General features: G+C 34.3%; 1 protein-coding gene across 1 annotated transcript in view; it reads left to right on the top strand.

Annotated features, from left to right (window-relative positions):
• LOC145254794 (BDNF/NT-3 growth factors receptor-like) overlaps positions 1-18,680 on the top strand; it is a 677,849-nt gene that overhangs the window by 616,937 nt on the left and 42,232 nt on the right. Inside the window, exon 7 of the mRNA XM_080113580.1 lies at positions 9,293-9,466. Within this exon, the coding sequence (XP_079969706.1) occupies positions 9,293-9,466 (174 nt within the window). The remainder of the gene's footprint in view (positions 1-9,292; positions 9,467-18,680) is intronic.

The raw sequence follows: 18,680 nt of genomic DNA, 5'->3' as shown, positions 1-18,680 counted from the left end.
AATTGTTAATCAATTTGTGACAAAAAAGGCGGGCAATAAGTGTTATGGGGTTAAATGATATAAACGAAGGAACACGGGATTTTTTCGGAACGAAACATGTATTCACATAAATTACAGGCAAAGTGAGTCGAGTATATCTATTCCTCAGCGGTAGGACGTTTGCAAACGTCGAGCTTGGTCGCGTGCCAATCTCAGACTGCCGAGCACCGGTCACTGCCCACCCGGCCCTCCGTGGCCCGGGCGACAAGATCAAAGTGTAGTATCTGTTGGAACAGATACTGCAAGCAAAGACCTATGTGGGGGTAACCCCACATATCAGACCTTGGTCAATATAGGGATCGCCCCAACAGACCAACAGTTACTATCCAGCTCCAATTTCCCACCTCTAGGGACATGGTCCCGTTTTCCCTCCCCCCTCCCTAACTCTCCACATTAAAAAAAAACGGCCTTGTGCCTAATTTTCTCAGTGGGGAAGCAAATAAATCCTACTGCCAGGCACCCGTCTCGTTACCGGAAGTGACGTCACCAGAGGAAATGACGTCATATGATAGTCCATTAATACCATGCAGGGGCGTCTAATAAATGTAAATTAGTTTACAGGCAGTTAGTGTACGGGCAGTTTTAGGAGTTTTAACAGTTTGCGACAGTTGTGGGCGGATGGGTACTGTATTAGGTTTGCGACTGTTGGTGGAAGTTTTAATATGAGGAAAATTGCGAATTTCGATACAGTGGAAGGTAGGTCGTACCACACAGTTTTTACAATGTTTTTTTTTTTTTTTTGTGAATCCGCTTTGAGATTATGCATTGTGTGAGTTATTTTCTTACTATTAGTAAAACTAAGAGGGTCGTTCCAGAAATAAACCATCCTATTTTTTAACTCAATAAATTGAAGAAGTACGAAGACGCGAGTGGTACCGTTAAAACAAGCGGCCTTTTTTGTGCTTCGGAATTTATTTCTACATAGTCACCATCATCCGCTATTAACTTTTCATGGCGATTAACGATGGCTATGCATGGGCATCTGCGACGCTTTTCATACGAGAGTAGTTTCTAAAAGTAAAAACTCCTATTTCCTAACTCAAAATATTGAAGAGCTACGAAAACGGGAGTAGTACCATTAAAATGATCGACTTTTTTGTACTCCAGAATTTAATTTTTTACATAGTACCCACAATTAACAATTGTCCTTGTGCCAGAAATCTCCATGACAGGGATTGCTTTCTTAGAGTCTCACACCGTCAATATTTTCAACAGAGAGATGAAATTTTCAGGATGCATAAACTTTTAGAATTCATAAATTCAGTCATCATTTCAATGCAATTTGTGATGCCCTCTGATCCATTCGGGTGGAATGAAAAATAGGCGGCATTACTTTTGAAACTCCCCTCATATAGTAAGATTTAAAGAGAGTGATACCCCCGAAACGTGGGTGAAAAAGAAGGGAATGCACTCAGGTTCCACGAAAAGTATTTATGTCGCTCCTACCTCAAGAAGATGTGACACAAATGTCGAAGATGTTGATTAAAAAAACAGTGCACAGTAATACATGCACAATTACTCACAAAAAATGCCCGAGCAGTCTCGTCGGCATTCCACTATAGATACGCACCAGACAGAATCTCTAAGGACTGAACAGAAGAATACTCAACCACCACCACCGATAGACAAGGCCTGTTAATTGAAAATTGACATCACGCAATGAAAATTTGGAGTTAAATTCAGTAAATTATAAAAAATTACGACAAATTTATTATTCGACTAAGAATACAAACTTTTACAGTTTTTTTTTTTTTCCTTAATCCATGAATTTTAAATAAATGGTCCTTCTTATCAGAGGACATGTTTTTCGCAAAATAATATTTATAGCCAGTCATACATTTTGCTATTTAGCACAAACCTGAAAAATTTTTTAAACTTTTTTAAAAAAACCAAGATTTCATAAGGATATTCCATAGTGAAGTTAGGTTCAATGAAGACAAATAGAGACACAATCGTAAGATCTAAGTAAATGAAGAAAATATAATCCAAATAGAGTTTTAATGATAAAATGTATGCATATGAAGCAATCCATAAAACGCCATAAAGAAAAAAATTTGCGGACTGTAATATTTTCACAAGTGTACTGTACGGAAAATCTTTTCTAAAAAGTTCTTTAGACAAAATTTGCTAAAAAATGTCTTATATGATTATATATTTTAAATAAATATATTAAAAAGTTGTTTTTTTTTTAAATACATGTATAGGGAGAATTCATAGTCATCCGCAGATAGACTATCTCGCTGCATCACAGTTCTTCAGCGTAATTAACCTAGCAACTGACTCTTCCTAGGACCGAAAACCGACCGTCTAGACGACGCTTCTAATCGTTAGGCTATACATAAATATCTTATGTACAAATACAATTAATATATTTTAAATTTTTACATTAATATACACACACACACACACACACACACACATATATATATGTATATATATATATATATATATATATATATATATATATATATATATATATATATATATATATATATATATATATGCAGGGTGACCAAAACAAACGGGCCCCAACTCTAATTAGGTAATGTTTCTTAGTGTTTTGTCCGAATGAAATGAAACTTTGGTCATAACTAGTTTATTATATTCAAAACATCACATCAAAACACTAGGGTCTTTTGCCTTTTTTTTTCTCCGTTCTACAGCATATGTTCTAGATAGCCTCCTTTTAGCTTTTTGTTTTTTCTGTTGGGTCACCCTGTATATAGGGAGAATTTATAGTTATCCGCAGATAGACCTTTCGCGATATCACAGCTCTTCAGTGGTGTTGAACTTAAGACTGCCTTAAGTCAGGATCGAAGTTAGGATATATATATATATATATATATATATATATATATATATATATATATATATATATATATATATATATATATATATATATATATATCCTAACGGCTAGAAGCGCCGACTGTCACCTAGGCGGTCGAATTTCGATCGATATATATATATATATATATATATATATATATATATATATATATATGTATATATATATACATATATATATATATATATATATATATTCAGTAATGTGATTGATAATTTAAAGTTCCAATTAGAATTAAATTAAATTTTTAATTTAACTCTAATTTTAATTTGAAATTATCAATCACATTACTGAATATTAAATTAGCTCTATCGAGCTCATTATATATCTAAATTACAACGAGCACTTTTTCTTTCCCTGTATTTTAATTAAATTAGTAATTTTACTATTACATTAAAATACACTCTGCTCTTTAGACTATTGTTCTAATCTCCTTTAAATTATATATATATATATATATATATATATATACACTCCTATAAATTTGTTTTTATTTTGTGTGTATTGATAATCATATTAAAACCCCTCTTTTCTACTTATTTGAAAAGAAGACAATTTTCTTATGTATGGGTTATGGAATTGCATTCACTTGCAAAAAATCTAGCTAATTTGCATATTCTTTTAAACATTCACTTTAATTAATTCCCTATTAGTTGCTTCCGTTTTCTAATGGGATAATCATCTTTAGTTAATGTGTAATTATATTCAGGCAAGTATTCTACATGATGTATACTTGCATAATATTTGCGTAAAAAGTTGATAGAAAGCACAAAATTGTTTCCATATGTATTTATGTATACGTATATATTTTTGTTTGATAAATTTTGCCTGCCAAACTCCTCCTAGACTTCATATATAAGGTATTTGAATCCATACAAAACTTTATATTTGGGTTGTAGCCCGGAAAAATCGGGGCAAACGTATGAAAATTAAAAAAAATGAAATTTGCCAGGTGAATGTCCAACGCCGGCATTACGAATGCATGACGTAGTAGCTATTACTCCATGCTTTAATTTTTAGCCTTGCAGTAAACATGTTTTCATAGCCCAGACATTGACGGCAGAGGCAAAATAAACCCTGAGCTGAACATTTTGGTTTCGATTCTCGGTGGTGGCGCATGAGTCTTTTTTTTTAATACTTTTTAAATCATTACTATATATTGCATTCAATCTCTGTATCTATCTATCTATAAAAGTGAAAATGTATTTCTGTCTTTTCTCTATGGTAGTTAAGGAAGACTATTATAGAGAAAGGCATTACTTTACACATTCACACTTTTTAATATATACATATGCACATAACCTTATGAACAGTACATAGGGCCCGACCAAAGCCGGGCGGAAATTCTAGTATATATATATATATATATATATATATATATATATATATATATATATATATTAATGAACCCTTTTTCAGGATCAATGGCCTAGCACCGTGTATATTTGTGTGCGTGCGTGCGTGCGTTCGTGTTGGGGTGGAGAGGGCTCCCGTAAGCCGTGGTGAAGGCAACCTTTCTAGGAGAAGCAAATCTCTGATTTAAAGAAAACATAAAGCGGGAGACCAGTACCCGCATTAAGCCGGTCTGCAGTTTAGCTTGTTGCTGGTTATCTTGCTCTTGCTTGTTGCTGGATCTCAACATTTTGAACTGAGAGAGAAACTTAGCTGTCGTACAAAGCTAAGACTCTGTAACATCATCTGTGTATAGATACTCCCTCAGGCATTTGTCTATTAAAACGGTCCTGTGGCGATGGAAGTCATTTTTTGGGCTCGTGGACTTTAAGTGTTTGAGGGAATGGCACTCGTCTGACAAGATTTTGCAATCATCATACATATATATAGATCTCTCCCTCTCTCTCTCTCTCTCTCTCTCTCTCTCTCTCTCTCTCTCTCTCTCTCTTTCTCTCTCCATATATATATATCTTCCGTGAACATGAACCTAAATCTAAAGAATATGATTGGACATTTTCAACGCTTAAAAGTTCAATACTTCTTCATATTTTCCATTAAGATTCATACATAGCATTCTTAAGATTCATTCATATCGTTTCATAATATATATTGTGGATATTTGCTAAAACCTGCAATATATTTAACCAGAAAACTCGGTAATCCGTGAGTGACGACGGGGATGGTGCGATGGCCTCTCCTTTCAAGAAAAGATAAATCATGTCCTCCCGGTGCTAAAGCTTTTGATATGTTTTGAAAACCACTTATTTCTCGCTACGAGCACAAGATTTGCGACAGCGTGTGAAGCGATAATGATATAAAGTTTCATGTTCGATCTGACTTCGAAAGGAAACACTTTCCATGCAGCCTTTGCAAATCGAAATATATTGAGAACATGGTAATATCTATGTGCTATATCTATCTCTACTATTATATAAAAAGCCACTCTGTGTGTGATTTCCTTCCTTATATGTTCCGAAACGACTGAGCATATGTTTTGCCAATTTCACACAAAGGTCATTTATATTTCTAGCAGTGTTCTGAGACATGTTTTATACAGAAATTAATCCGATAAGTATCGAAAATCGAAAATAATTCGCTCTTAAAAATAGTTTTTCTTCTCTTATAAATAAAAAGAATAATTTTTACGAGGGAATATTTGCGTTACACCGGTGTAAACTTGACCGGGATAACTATCGTGAAGAAAGGAGTTCAGTAACTAGTCGGTCGGGTCGGGGGTATGTTTATTTAGGGAGTACAAATACAGTTAGCTCATTGGCGTAGATTCCATGCAAGACGTTATAAAGCAAGCACAGGTGTGCAATTCGGAGGCGATGCAGCAGTCGCTGGAGCTTAGCAGATACTGAGGAAGTATTTAGATTTGAAACCTTTTGTCTCATGTTCAATGGTTCATGCGCCAGTCTAGATACGGAACAGTAAACCATCCATGACCGAATAATGAATTATACGGATGCTGGCAGGCGTGAGAAATTCACAAGTTCGTTAGAGGGAGCCTACTTTCTTTGCAGCACTCGCAAACCTAAGATGAATAGTATCGACAAAGTTAATAGATAAATTGATCCGAGATTTTATTTTATTGATTATACTAGCTGGACCCATGCACGGACGTCGCCCGTAAAAATGTCTGAACTTCATATAAATATTTTTACTCGATTTTTACTTTTATATATATATATATATATATATATATATATATATATATATATATATATATATACATATATATATATATATATATATATATATATATATTATAAAATTGTATTGATTAATTAATTAATTGTAACATTTTGTAAGTACATTTAAAATAACACTAGCAAACCTTGGCGGTTGCCCGTTTATAAAATACGCATAAATTTTGTTTATTCATGTAGATTTCGTAGTTATTATTATAGTCATTTCTCTATTGAGTATTATCCAACATATAGTGATGATTTAAAAAGTATTTTTTTAATATGACACGGGTGCCATCCATTAGAATCGAAACCAAAACTTTTAATACTTAGTCGTTATCCATCATCGTTATCACGTTATCAGCTGTTTCTTTTTCAAACAATTTGGATAGAATTGGATTATTCAAGAGAACGGGTTAATAAGAAATTGTTTACGATGGCCTTGAAAACGACTGTGTTATAGGAAGCAGATGGATGCGAAAGTTTAAAAATTAAGCGAGTTTAATCTATTTATCTTTAATTTTGCGCATGCGACAGCTTTATTTGATTTACGCCTACCAAGGTCAACTGTTTCTTTTTCAAACAAAATCGAAATTGTTCCACAGGTCTATATCTCCTACATATTAAGTATTAAGTTTTAAGTCTGGATACCAAAAATTCAGAGAGGAGTTTTGTAAAAACATTCTGCACACACATAGACAAGATTACTTTTAATCATAAATGCTACAAATTATGCTCAATATAGAAAATATGCATAAATAGAACTGAGCGTAATAGTTAAATGAATCCAATCATTCAATAAGGAACCATGAAAAATGAATAATTAATTAATTAATGTGTTATTCAAGGGAATATGCAAATTAGTCAACCTTTATTAGTAGCATGCATAGGCATGACTAAGTATAATAAAAAGGTTGTTTTAATAATTTTAACAGAAAAGTAAGCTTTTAATATCAATGTAAGTGCGACAAAAAACTCAAGTTTATATAGATATAAATTTCAACGTAAGTTTTAATTATAACTACGGAAGTGGGTTAATTTTGGGAAAAAAAGTTCAAGTAATTTTGCGTACACACAAACATTGGAAGGAAAGTAATGTTTGATATAAGAAATATATATCTTGCAATATCATATATGCGAAGGGGAATTTATGAAAAAAAGCAATCTAACGAAAATTTTAAGAGTTAATGTATAGACTAAACGGAGGGTAAACATCAATTTCACTCCAAATATCGTTGTAGATCTCGTCGACACACTTATACGAGTAAATGCGTTATAGGCAATAGGCCAGAAACCTATACTTCTAAAAAAAGAAAAAGTAATGCCTGGGAGAGTTGCGTCTAGTTATTTTTTAACGTTGCGATGAATTCAAAATAACTTTAAAACGTCCGTTATATTCCTATGTATCCTAACGTTCTTTGACAACATGAAAACAGATTAGAAAAGTCGAAAGCGATGCACGTGCAGTGGATGTAACGGCGAGGTTAAAGGTCAGAAGAGGGCGATAAAACTCAATTTCGTCCGATAATGTCATTGTCTGTTAGGTTGGAAGTCCCTCGCCTGTGAAATCCCCGAAGACGATAGCTATTAAACCCATCAACTCTTTGAGGTGAGGTTGAAAAGCGTGAGAAAAACTGCCTTCCGTAACCTTTGACTGTTGAAGTCAATTCGAAATAACGCAAAAAGATTGATTTTCTTTGTATATTAGCAGACACAACTTATCAAGACACAGAGACCAATCGAGGATATGCGTCTCAGACGAGATAGCACAGTGATGATCGTAACGGGGGAAATAGGGTAGCATTTGATTATTTAAGAGAACGGATTAATCAGAACTTGTTTACGATGGACTTGAAAACGACCGTACTTTAATGAACCGAGAAGCATTCCCGCGATATTGTGTTCCACAGATAAGTACTTCCAGAAAATAAACTTTACTTATAGAATTTTCGTTTAGTTTTAAGCACAGCGAAATTGTTGATAGTCGTTGTATAACAGAGCGCGGACGTGCCTATGTTAGCAGCAGCGGTCATATACAAATGACCAAGCCGGTTGTGCGATGGGACAGCGATAAAAAGGACACACGTGTTCAGAGAATTCGAGACGTGCTCGAGACTCGAGAAAGCGAACTGGAGTACGAGAATAATCTTTTTAAAAGTGACAAGGCTTTATTCTAGAAGTACCTGTAAATAAATGGCTGTTATTTCAATTGAAAAAAGAAGTTGAATCCTTTACTGGTTTTTGTTTCCGTGCGACTGTCAGTATACAACGTGTGGGTCCCGAGTATTGACATGTAAGGACACATGCTTATGTTATGTTTATTAATCGGACTATTCTTATCATCTTAGGTGTTATTAGCAGGTTTCGGTCGCTGCAATCTGCGACCTTCTTCGGGTGTGTAGAACATGCTTCTTTTCCTACTAAGGAAAAAGACGGTAGGTTCTACATTACAAGAATTTTCGCTAATATTAACAATTAGTATAGACATCCCGAAAAAAATTGAGCCCTAGAAAAACTTTTAACTGATGTCTTAGAGATCCCTGATGATTGAACCTTGTTTATGATCTACAGACCCACCCTCGAACAAATGGTTCGAATTCTTGTAATGCAGAGCGTACCTTCTTTTCCTTAGTAAGAAAACAAAAGCATGTTAACACCCGAAGAAGGTCGCAGGTTGCAGCGACCGAAACGTTGTGCTAATAACCCCCAAGATGTGAATAATAGTCCGATTAATCAAGATAGCACAATCATTCACATCTCATCTAAAAAAATTCAGAATTGCATGTAAGGACACTGTTAAAAAAAGGAACGACTACGTTACAGTTGTAACTAGACAAGTGTTTGTTGCGAATGCTTTTAGGGGGGGGGGTCACAAATTTAAGTCTAGATGTTGGTTAATACGATTTTTTCCAGTGTAACACTATTTGCGTGGGGAGATTGGTGAATGCCAACAGACTATACATTAACAACGTAAGTAGAAAAAAAAAAACTTTTACTAGGGGCGAAGTGTTATCCATTACAACGAATCACCACTTATCAAGGCCCGGAGGACACTCGAGGATAAGGGTTAATGGTTATAAATTAGTCAATGTGGTTATAGCGTAGTAAACATAAGTAGTGGGAATTTTGTAAATTGGATTGCTTAGGGGGACGGTTCATCAAGAACTTGTTTACGTTGGATTTGAAGACTAAGATTGTAGTCAACAACGCGGATTTATAAATCGTGTGGTTTTACTTGACTATTTCTTTTCTTCTTTTGCAGATGGGGTTGATTGACATCGGTACCCAAATAGCAAGTGGAATGTGTTACCTTTCATCGCAACATTTCGTACACAGGGACCTCGCCACCAGAAACTGCCTCGTCGGCGAAGGACTTACTGTAAAAATATCAGATTTCGGGATGTCAAGAGATATATATACCTGTGATTATTACAGGGTAAGTAAATAGTTTATATTATATATAGCATATTTTCTTGCGCTGTTTGTTTGGATTACCCGCATGACGGTCGATGTGGTACGGAATTCTAGTTTAACTTCGAGACACACTGAATCTTTCGATAGCTCGGATCATATCACCTGTGTGAGCTACGTCTACAAGTGAAACGCACTAGTCTCTCAAATCAGACTGGTTTACCCTGACCGTTGATCAATGTTTGATTCTTCCGCTCGGCCTCTTTTGTTGACTGGTTCCTTAGTTCTTCCGCCAAGGTGCGCCACTGTCATGCTGCTCCCCATGACATCACCAGAGCCCTGTTAACCAGTTCAGGTTCTACATCAGTCTTCCCGTCATGGGTGGCCCTACCAGATTACCGGAGACTATATTCTCATTCTGACCCAATTTAGGTCTGAAATGTGAGTCGTTCATTCGACGGTATATTCTAATGAAGCAATCCTGGACTGTTGCCACCATTCGCACGAACTAGGACGTGGGATTGGTATTTGACGCCGACTGTGATCCTGAAGATCTGAGGCAGCTAATGCAAAACATGAAGATCTGGAGAGAGAGAGAGAGAGAGAGAGAGAGAGAGAGAGAGAGTGAGAGAGAGAGAGAATCACATTTGTCTGGACAAGGAGCCCGATCAGATAGATAGATAGATAGATAGATAGATAGATAGATAGATTGTTTAGGGGCTTTGTTCTTTATTATTATTATTATTATTATTATTATTATTATTATTATTATTATTATTCGGCATCTGCGGTTATTATTACTAGCGGGACCTATGGAAATTCCACAGCGGCATCTTTCATATGCTGGACATTTTGTATTATGAATGAAGACCCTGTAAAAGTTGTTATCTAAGTAATCTTGTTAATGCAGTGGTAGAATATATATTATTATTACGGTTTATCTCCAATATTCTTATAGGAGTCTGTGACATATTTCCATTGTATGGACGCCTGGCGCGAACGGAAACTCCATGATATTATTATACCATCTTTAGACAAGACAGATACTACACTTCGATCCAAGCCAAAAGACCAAGAAGGTATATTTTAGTTTCACGTACGGCCCAAAAGCGACATCATTTCTTTATTTTTTATTTCTTTAATTTTTTTTTTTTTTTACATTGCGTCATCAGTGATGGGGAGATCCTATTTATTAAAAAGGAGATTAGGTGATAACATACTACGAAGATTAAATTAGCGTATCTATATATTAATTTAATGCTCGTAGTATGTTATAACCGTCTATCCTCCTTTTTAACAAACGTGATCTCCCGATCCGAATGTGGAAACCGTGACACATGTACGTACGTACGTTAAAGGCACTACTGGAGAGTACCGCTCTTGGCTTCGGATGATGTATTTGAAAAGTGCCAAGAACAAGGCTAATCTCTATCTCTATCTCTACTGTTATATAAAACCTTACATCATTCATAGACGTTTATGCTGACGACACTACAATCTATGGTAACACATCAAAGACTGTCAAACGATCAGCTTCTCTCTGATTCTCTCTCCTCTGATCATGAGCACGTGGTACAATGGGGAAAGAGGTGGCTGGTTACTTTTAATACATCTAAAACCAAGCTTTTGTCTTTATATCATCAACGCTCTGATGCCTATCTGACATCAATTGAAATGAACGGCTCTCGTCTTGGGGAGACTTCATGTTTTGACAAGCTTCTGGGCTCAGCCTTTACTCCCAATCTGAAACGGAACACGTATATCAAATCCATTGCCAAGGTCGCTGGGAAAATGGTGGGATCATTCTACCGCTCCAGTAGATATCTCCCTCCTAATGCAATTCTCTATCTATATAAAAACCAGGTTCGGCCAATGATGGAGTACTGTTGTCACATCTGAGCAGGAGCTGCTAGAAGCAGCTTATCCTGCCTTGACAGAGTTCAAAATAGACTTCCTATCTTAGTGGGGGATGTCCTCTTCACTTTCCTGCAACCTCTTTCTCACAGAATAGACATAGCGAGCCTGTCTCTGCTTTATCGTTATTTCCATGGTAAGTGCTCGTCCGAGCTTCAATCTATGGTCCCCCCTCGCCAAACTTTTACGAAAAACACTCGTTTAGACAAAACCACTATCAATAGTTTCCCACACTCTTTATCTGGGCCTAAGCCTAAATGCAGATTCCATGAACACGGTTTTTTCTTAGAACTGCACGCCTGTGGAACTTTCTTCCGATAGCCTGCTTTCCAGCTGACTACAATCTGATTGTCTTCAAGTCCAATGTAAACACGTTCTTGATGAACCGTCTCCCTAAGTAATCCAATTTATAAAATTTCCACTACTTATGTTTACTACATACCCATTAACCTTTATCCTCGAGTGGACTCCTGGCCTTGATAAGTGGTGATTCCTATGTAAAAAAAAGAACTTTGTGTCTGTGTGTGAGTGAGTTCCCTATGGGCTCTAAAACGGATGGGCCGATTTTTATGTAGTTTCGCACGAAAGTACTTTATGTGCCAGTGTACATAAATGGGTTTTTTATCGGAATGTCTTCGATAAGTATCGATAATCGATAATCGAAATAATCCGATGAAAGATGAGACAGGCGATTTTAACCAAAGGTAACACCTTATACAGCCTTACATCACAAATTCATTTAAGAAGTTTTATTGCCGCACAAGCCGAAAGATCTGAAATTCAATCAATATTAGGTTCTTTGATATGACCGGGGCGCGTTTGAAATGAGAGTTTAAAGCAAAATTAAACCATGACACTTCTTCATTTTGAACTTAAATTCAAGTTATCATCATCGTGCAAGCAGGGATGTAAGGCATATAAAATAAACAAAAGCTTCTTTGATATGATAGGGGTGCGTTCACAATGAAAATAATTGAAAAATGGGCAATCTCATCGATTTCAATGACAATAAAAATAAGAGTGTGAAGCATTCGTTGATCATCATTCAATCTTGAGCAACACCTGGGTCCATGCTAGTTATATATATATATATATATATATATATATATATATATATATATATATATATATATATATATATAAATGTTTGGAGGTACAACATTTATAAATAGATTTAAATGTGTGGACATTTCTCGAGAGCTCTTTCGGTTATCATCTCTTCAGGAAAAAATCGATAGCATACAAAATAATATTATTGGCGAATGAATGCTATCGATTTTTTCCTAAAGAGATGATAGCCGAAAGAGCTCTCGAGAAATGTCCGCACACATTATTAAAATATATATATATATATATATATATATATATATATATATATATATATATATATATATATATATATATAAGTATCAAGTTAAAGGTATTCAGGAAATAAAACTCATAGATTAAAACAAGATTATTAAGAGTGCTCAATAAAAAAAGAAGAAGATATAATATTTTTATTTATATCGACAAATATTAGATAGTCGTTACACTTAGCATGCTAATGTTTCAAATACATTCGTTTGCAAGAAACCAAAAGTCAGTCGCCAGGCGGCGTAATAAAATTTATTTTCCACCGAAGAGTTCTGGTTCAAAAATGGAACACTCAGAAGTCCATATTTACTTATCTCCTTACAAGGGTAAATTTAGACACAATGTCGGTTTTTACAGTGAAATAAAGCATGCTGCCAAAAAAGGGGGGCACTCGGAAGGGGATCTGTAACGATCGTTGTAACTAGTGAAGAAAGTCATTGTATACTTTGACGGCTCAGATAGAATTTGTTCACATTTGACTTGAAAACGTAATAAAAAATAATAATGAAAATTATAGTAATAACATAATTAATGATAATAAAAAATAAGAAAAATTAAAATAATAATAATAATAATAATATCAAAACATTAACAACAACATAAGAACAACAAAAATAAGAAAAATTAAAATAATAATAATAATAATATCAAAACATTAACAACAACAATAATAATAATAACAATAATAATAACAATAATAAGAAGAACCACAACAATAATAACAACAACGATAATAATAATAATTATAATAATAATAATAACAATAATAATAATAATAAAAACAATAATAATAATAACAACAATAATAACAATGAATTGTAAAAAGCTAGATGGGCGGCTAGCGAAATTTGTTAGGGGGCGGAAGAAAAAGAAGAAGAGGAATTCTATATTCTTTGTGGCAACGACAGGCAGAATGTTTGCGTTTGCGTGTGTGGATGTGTGTATATATGTGTGTGTACTAGAAAGGACTGTTTCCACCCTCCACCCCTCCTATACCTTACCCTCTACTGACCAACGACTGGGCATTTAACTTAAGACTGGAGCCCACAGAGGATACGTATTAATACATTCGTGACAGAAAATTATTCTAAAGAACCCAACGAAATGTGAGTTATGTTCTTTTTTGTTTTTTGTTTTTTAAAAAAAGAAGGTAAATGTTACTTCGAATTCATTTCAGAAAACAGTTTTTGCTTCGATATAAACGTATAATTCTGTTTGTCAATTCAAACTTAATACAAATCCTCTAAAAATTGATGCAAATATACCCAGACGGGCGACAGGCGAACTATCTAGTTAAATGTTTGTCCGAATTTATAACAGAAACGAGACTTTTCCGATATTGACGTAGAAATTTTCCACGCCTTGGAACGAGGGAATTAAATATTACCAAAGCAGCGGGGAAAATTGCCCTCCTCCTCTTTTCCCATACATTTCCAGCGCTGATAAAGCCATCCAAGCTAGAAGACCAGATATCGTAATAATTAACAAGAAAGAAAAATCCTGTTAAATCGTGGAGTTTGCAGTCCCAGCTGATCACAGAGTGAGTATGAAAGAAAAGGAGAAACAAAGCAAATACACAGAGCTAGCCAGAGAGTTAAAAGGGATTTGGATGATGAAGAAAGTCCAAATAGTACCGATAATAGTAAGAGCACTAGGAACAATTCCGAAAAACTTCGAAAAAAGAATGTCAGAAATTGGAATTAGAGGAATAACTGCAAAATTACAACGACTAACGATAATGAAAACGACTGAAATATTAAGGAAACCCCTTGAATGCGGAGAATAATACAATATGACGAATAAGCGTTACAGGGAATGAAGAACACCGAAACTGCATATTTACAAGTTCTACACCCCCCATCATGCATCCCCCCCATTGTTTCATCACCGATCCCCCCCCAAAAAAAAAGTATACCAAAGGGCCGAGAAGGGTCAATAAGGACTGAAAGACCGAGGAGCGAGCGCCAACCAGACCTCGGCTGGACAAGCGCAAAGAGAACTGGGACCTTGGGAAGGCTGAGTGCCACTCAAATTCCAGTATAAACCAATGGCCACTACCAGCGAGAAATCAATGGTAAGCGGCTGTTGCGATGATGCAAATTCATTTGCACATGCTATCGAAGGAGGTGGAGAGAGCTGGACGTCTGGAGAGACTTGTTGTCACTCAGCTTCCAGAGAATACCACAGGTTTCCAATCAGATCGTTTGTTGACTTTGGTGAAAGCTCCATGTGAGACAATAATAATAACAGAAATAACAATAATAACAATAATAGTAACAATAACAATAATAAAAATAACAATAATAATAACAACAACAATAATAATAATAACAATAATAATAATAACAACAACAATAATAATAATAACAATAATAACAATAATAATAACAACAACAGCAACAATGATAATAATAATAATAATAACAATAATAAACATAACAATAATAATAACAACAACAATAATAATAATAATAAACATAACAATAATAACAACAACAATAATAACAACACCAACAATAATAATAATAATAATAACAATAATAAACATAATAATAACAACAACAATAATAATAATAATAATAATAACAATAATAACAATAATAAACATAATAATAACAACAACAACAATAATAATAATAATAATAATAATAATAACAACAACAAAAACAACAATAATAATAATAATAATAACAACAATAAACATAATAATAACAACAACAATAATAATAACAATAATAACAATAACATCAACAACAATAATAATAATAACAATAAAAACATAACAATAACAACAACAACAATAATAATAATAATAACAATAATAAACATAACAATAATAATAACAACAACAATAATATTAACAATAATAAACGTAACAATAATAACAACAACAACAACAATAATAATAATAACAATAATAAACATAACAATAACAACAACAACAATAATAATAACAATAATAAACATAACAATAACAACAACAACAATAATAATAATAATAATAACAATAATAAACATAACACTAATAACAACAACAACAACAACAACAAAAATAATAATAATAATAATAATATCGGAGATATTGATAACAAAGAGAGAGTAAAACATTGTGTAACCTCTTTTTCGCTAAGCTCTCTCTCTCTCTCTCTCTCTCTCTCTCTCTCTCTGTTTCTCTCTTTCTCTGTCTTTTTCTCTCTCTCTCTCCCTCTATCTTTATGTCTCTCTATCTCTACCTCTATATCTCTCTGTCTTTCTCTCTCTTTCTCTGTCTGTCTGTCTCTCTCTCTCTCTATCTATCTCTCTCTCTCTCTCTCTCTCTCTCTCTCTCTCTCTCTCTCTGTTCCTTTATTATGATTCTCTGTGTATATATTTATCTCCATTCCTCTCCCCCTTCTCTTTCTTTTCCTTTTACCATTTTCCACTATATCCTTCTCGGACCGCACGTTTTTGCCCCTCTTGTATCTATATACGTTAAAGAAATATATTGCATGTTTAAATTCCACAAGACTATGTACGATTTACCATCAAAATTGATGGAAAATTATCGTTAAATATGGTTAAATTTGTGCTCATTTTTTTTAATGAATAAATAATCCCTATTAATGTGGTATAGTGATTACAAATCCATATTAATCCTTATATATCCCTATTAATCCATATTAATCCCTATTAATATATATTAATCCCTAACTGCGCATCGAACGAGTACTACCATACTTAGTTCGCTGCACTACATCACAACAAAGGTCCATGAAAAACTTCAGCCAGGTCGACCCAGAAGTTTCTGAGAAAACTTCTAGAGTAAATATTGACCTGATCCGATTATTTTTGTGTACACCCAAATTTCATATATTAAGAAAAAAAAAACTGTGTCTATATTTTGTGCGAGTCAATGTTTTAAGAGAATGTATGAGCTATTTTTATGTGTCTTGTGTAGTTCTGACAACTGGCCTTTATATAATAGAGTATTATTAAAAAAAAATTATTTAAAACGCACAGACAAACAAACACATAGATATAATATAAAAGACTTCCTAACCTGTTAAAAACGAAAAAGTTAGAGCCCGTTGACTTAGAAGTGGAGCTTTATGCCAAATTGATGATTGAATATGGTTAAATTTGTGCTCATTTTTTAGTAAAAATAATTCCTATTAATATGGTATAGTGATGACTAATCCACATTATTCCTTATTAATCCCTATTAATCCACAGTAATCCCTATTAATATATATTGATCACTAACTGCACATCGAACGAGTACTATAATACTTAGTTCGCTGCACTTCATCATAACAAAGGTCAATGCAAAACTTCAGCCAGGTCGACCTACAAGTTTCTGAGGAAACTTCTAGAGTAAATGTGGTATAGTGGTAACTAATCCCTATTAATCCCTATTAATATCTAACTCTGCATCGAACACATACTTTAATATTTCCTTCGCTAACATCTTATCATTACAATATCCATACAAAATTTTAGCCAGATCGGACCAGTAGTTCTGAGAAAAGGTGGAACGGACAGACAAACAGGAGAAATAGATGCTAGAGGATTATTTTTTATAAGGTTATGATTATAAACTTTCGCTTCGCATTGGCCGATACTTTGGCTAATATCGGTATAAATCACTACTTAGAGTCGGTCTTTTATCGACCGCTTGTATCATGATTATCTGTTCTATCAACTAGTTGGTATGCAAACGGCGATGCACTGGAAAGCTTCTCCTGAACGACTAACCCTTTCGCCAATGTAACGTTCCGGATCAGGAGAGACAAGACGCCAAACGCGTTTCAAACATAAGGCGGCGCCATTGTCCTACTGCAGTCAAACGATTCGTCAAACCTTTTTTGTCGGTTTTCAACGATTTTTTTTTTTTCTTTTTTTTGCTTGGTTTTCTTGGTATTATGTTTATTTTTTATGTTCTGTAGAAACTCGTTTATTACTCAAATAATCTTTCTTTTTTTTTTTCTTTTTTGCCTGTTAGCGTTTTTTTTTCTGGTTGTATTTGGTATTTTTATGCAGTTTTATTGGATCCTATACAAACAGGGTTATCCTATTTCTCCAAAAGTGTAATATATTTCTATTAAAATATCTACGATGGGACGTTGATACAGTGGTTAACGACACAGACTGACAATCTGGGTTTCCCAAGTTCGAATCCAGTTCGTTCCACAAAAACTCACCTTCACTTAGGATGTTAGCAACCTTCTCGTTGTCCCTCCCGTGAGTATCCGATGTCTTTTTAGAGAGAATTCTGACTAGAAAAATGTCGGATAAATTAATTCTAACAACGGAATCTTCGGATTCATACGATATGATGACGATCATCATCATCATCATTAAAACTTCTATTTCTCTATCCGTCTCTCTATCTTTCTCTCTTCCTTAGGATCATCCTTTCTCACCCCAATCCCCTTTTTCTCCTCTACCCAGCCCATTCCTCTCTGTGTACATACATACGCACATACACACAGACAACTCTCCATGGATGGATTCCTTGAAGAATGAGCCGACATTTTCTTTCAAATTTAGAACATAAAATAGCTGAAAGACTGACCCCTCCGACACTTCTGAGGAAACCTTGCCAAGATGAGCCCTAAAAGATGATATTTTTTTCATTTAAGATATTACTCATCCAGGCCAACGTCAATCAAGTATATATGAATATATAACAAAATACGCTTGGAGAAGGTCGCAGGTTACATGGTTGAAAAGTAGTGAAAATAATATCCAAGATAAGTCAGTAGTCTCGAATAATCGAAATAATGAGTGATTATTTTATTTTATTAACATTTATAATTACCGTATGATTAGCGCCAACTTAGTTAAAGATGACAAATGTAACGCGCAATGATTTTCATCCTTTATGTTGTTGTGAACTAATGACAGTATTTGAATTATCCTCTACTTGTTTTCATTTTACTTTAGTAAGTTCTTAGGCTAATGCTGTTGTATTGTGGTTTATCCAGGAG

The sequence above is a fragment of the Euprymna scolopes genome, chromosome 30 (assembly GCF_053919585.1).
Source record: "Euprymna scolopes isolate OS-2025 chromosome 30, ASM5391958v1, whole genome shotgun sequence".
NCBI lineage: Eukaryota > Metazoa > Mollusca > Cephalopoda > Sepiida > Sepiolidae > Euprymna > Euprymna scolopes.
This window is presented reverse-complemented; position numbering and strand designations above follow the sequence as displayed.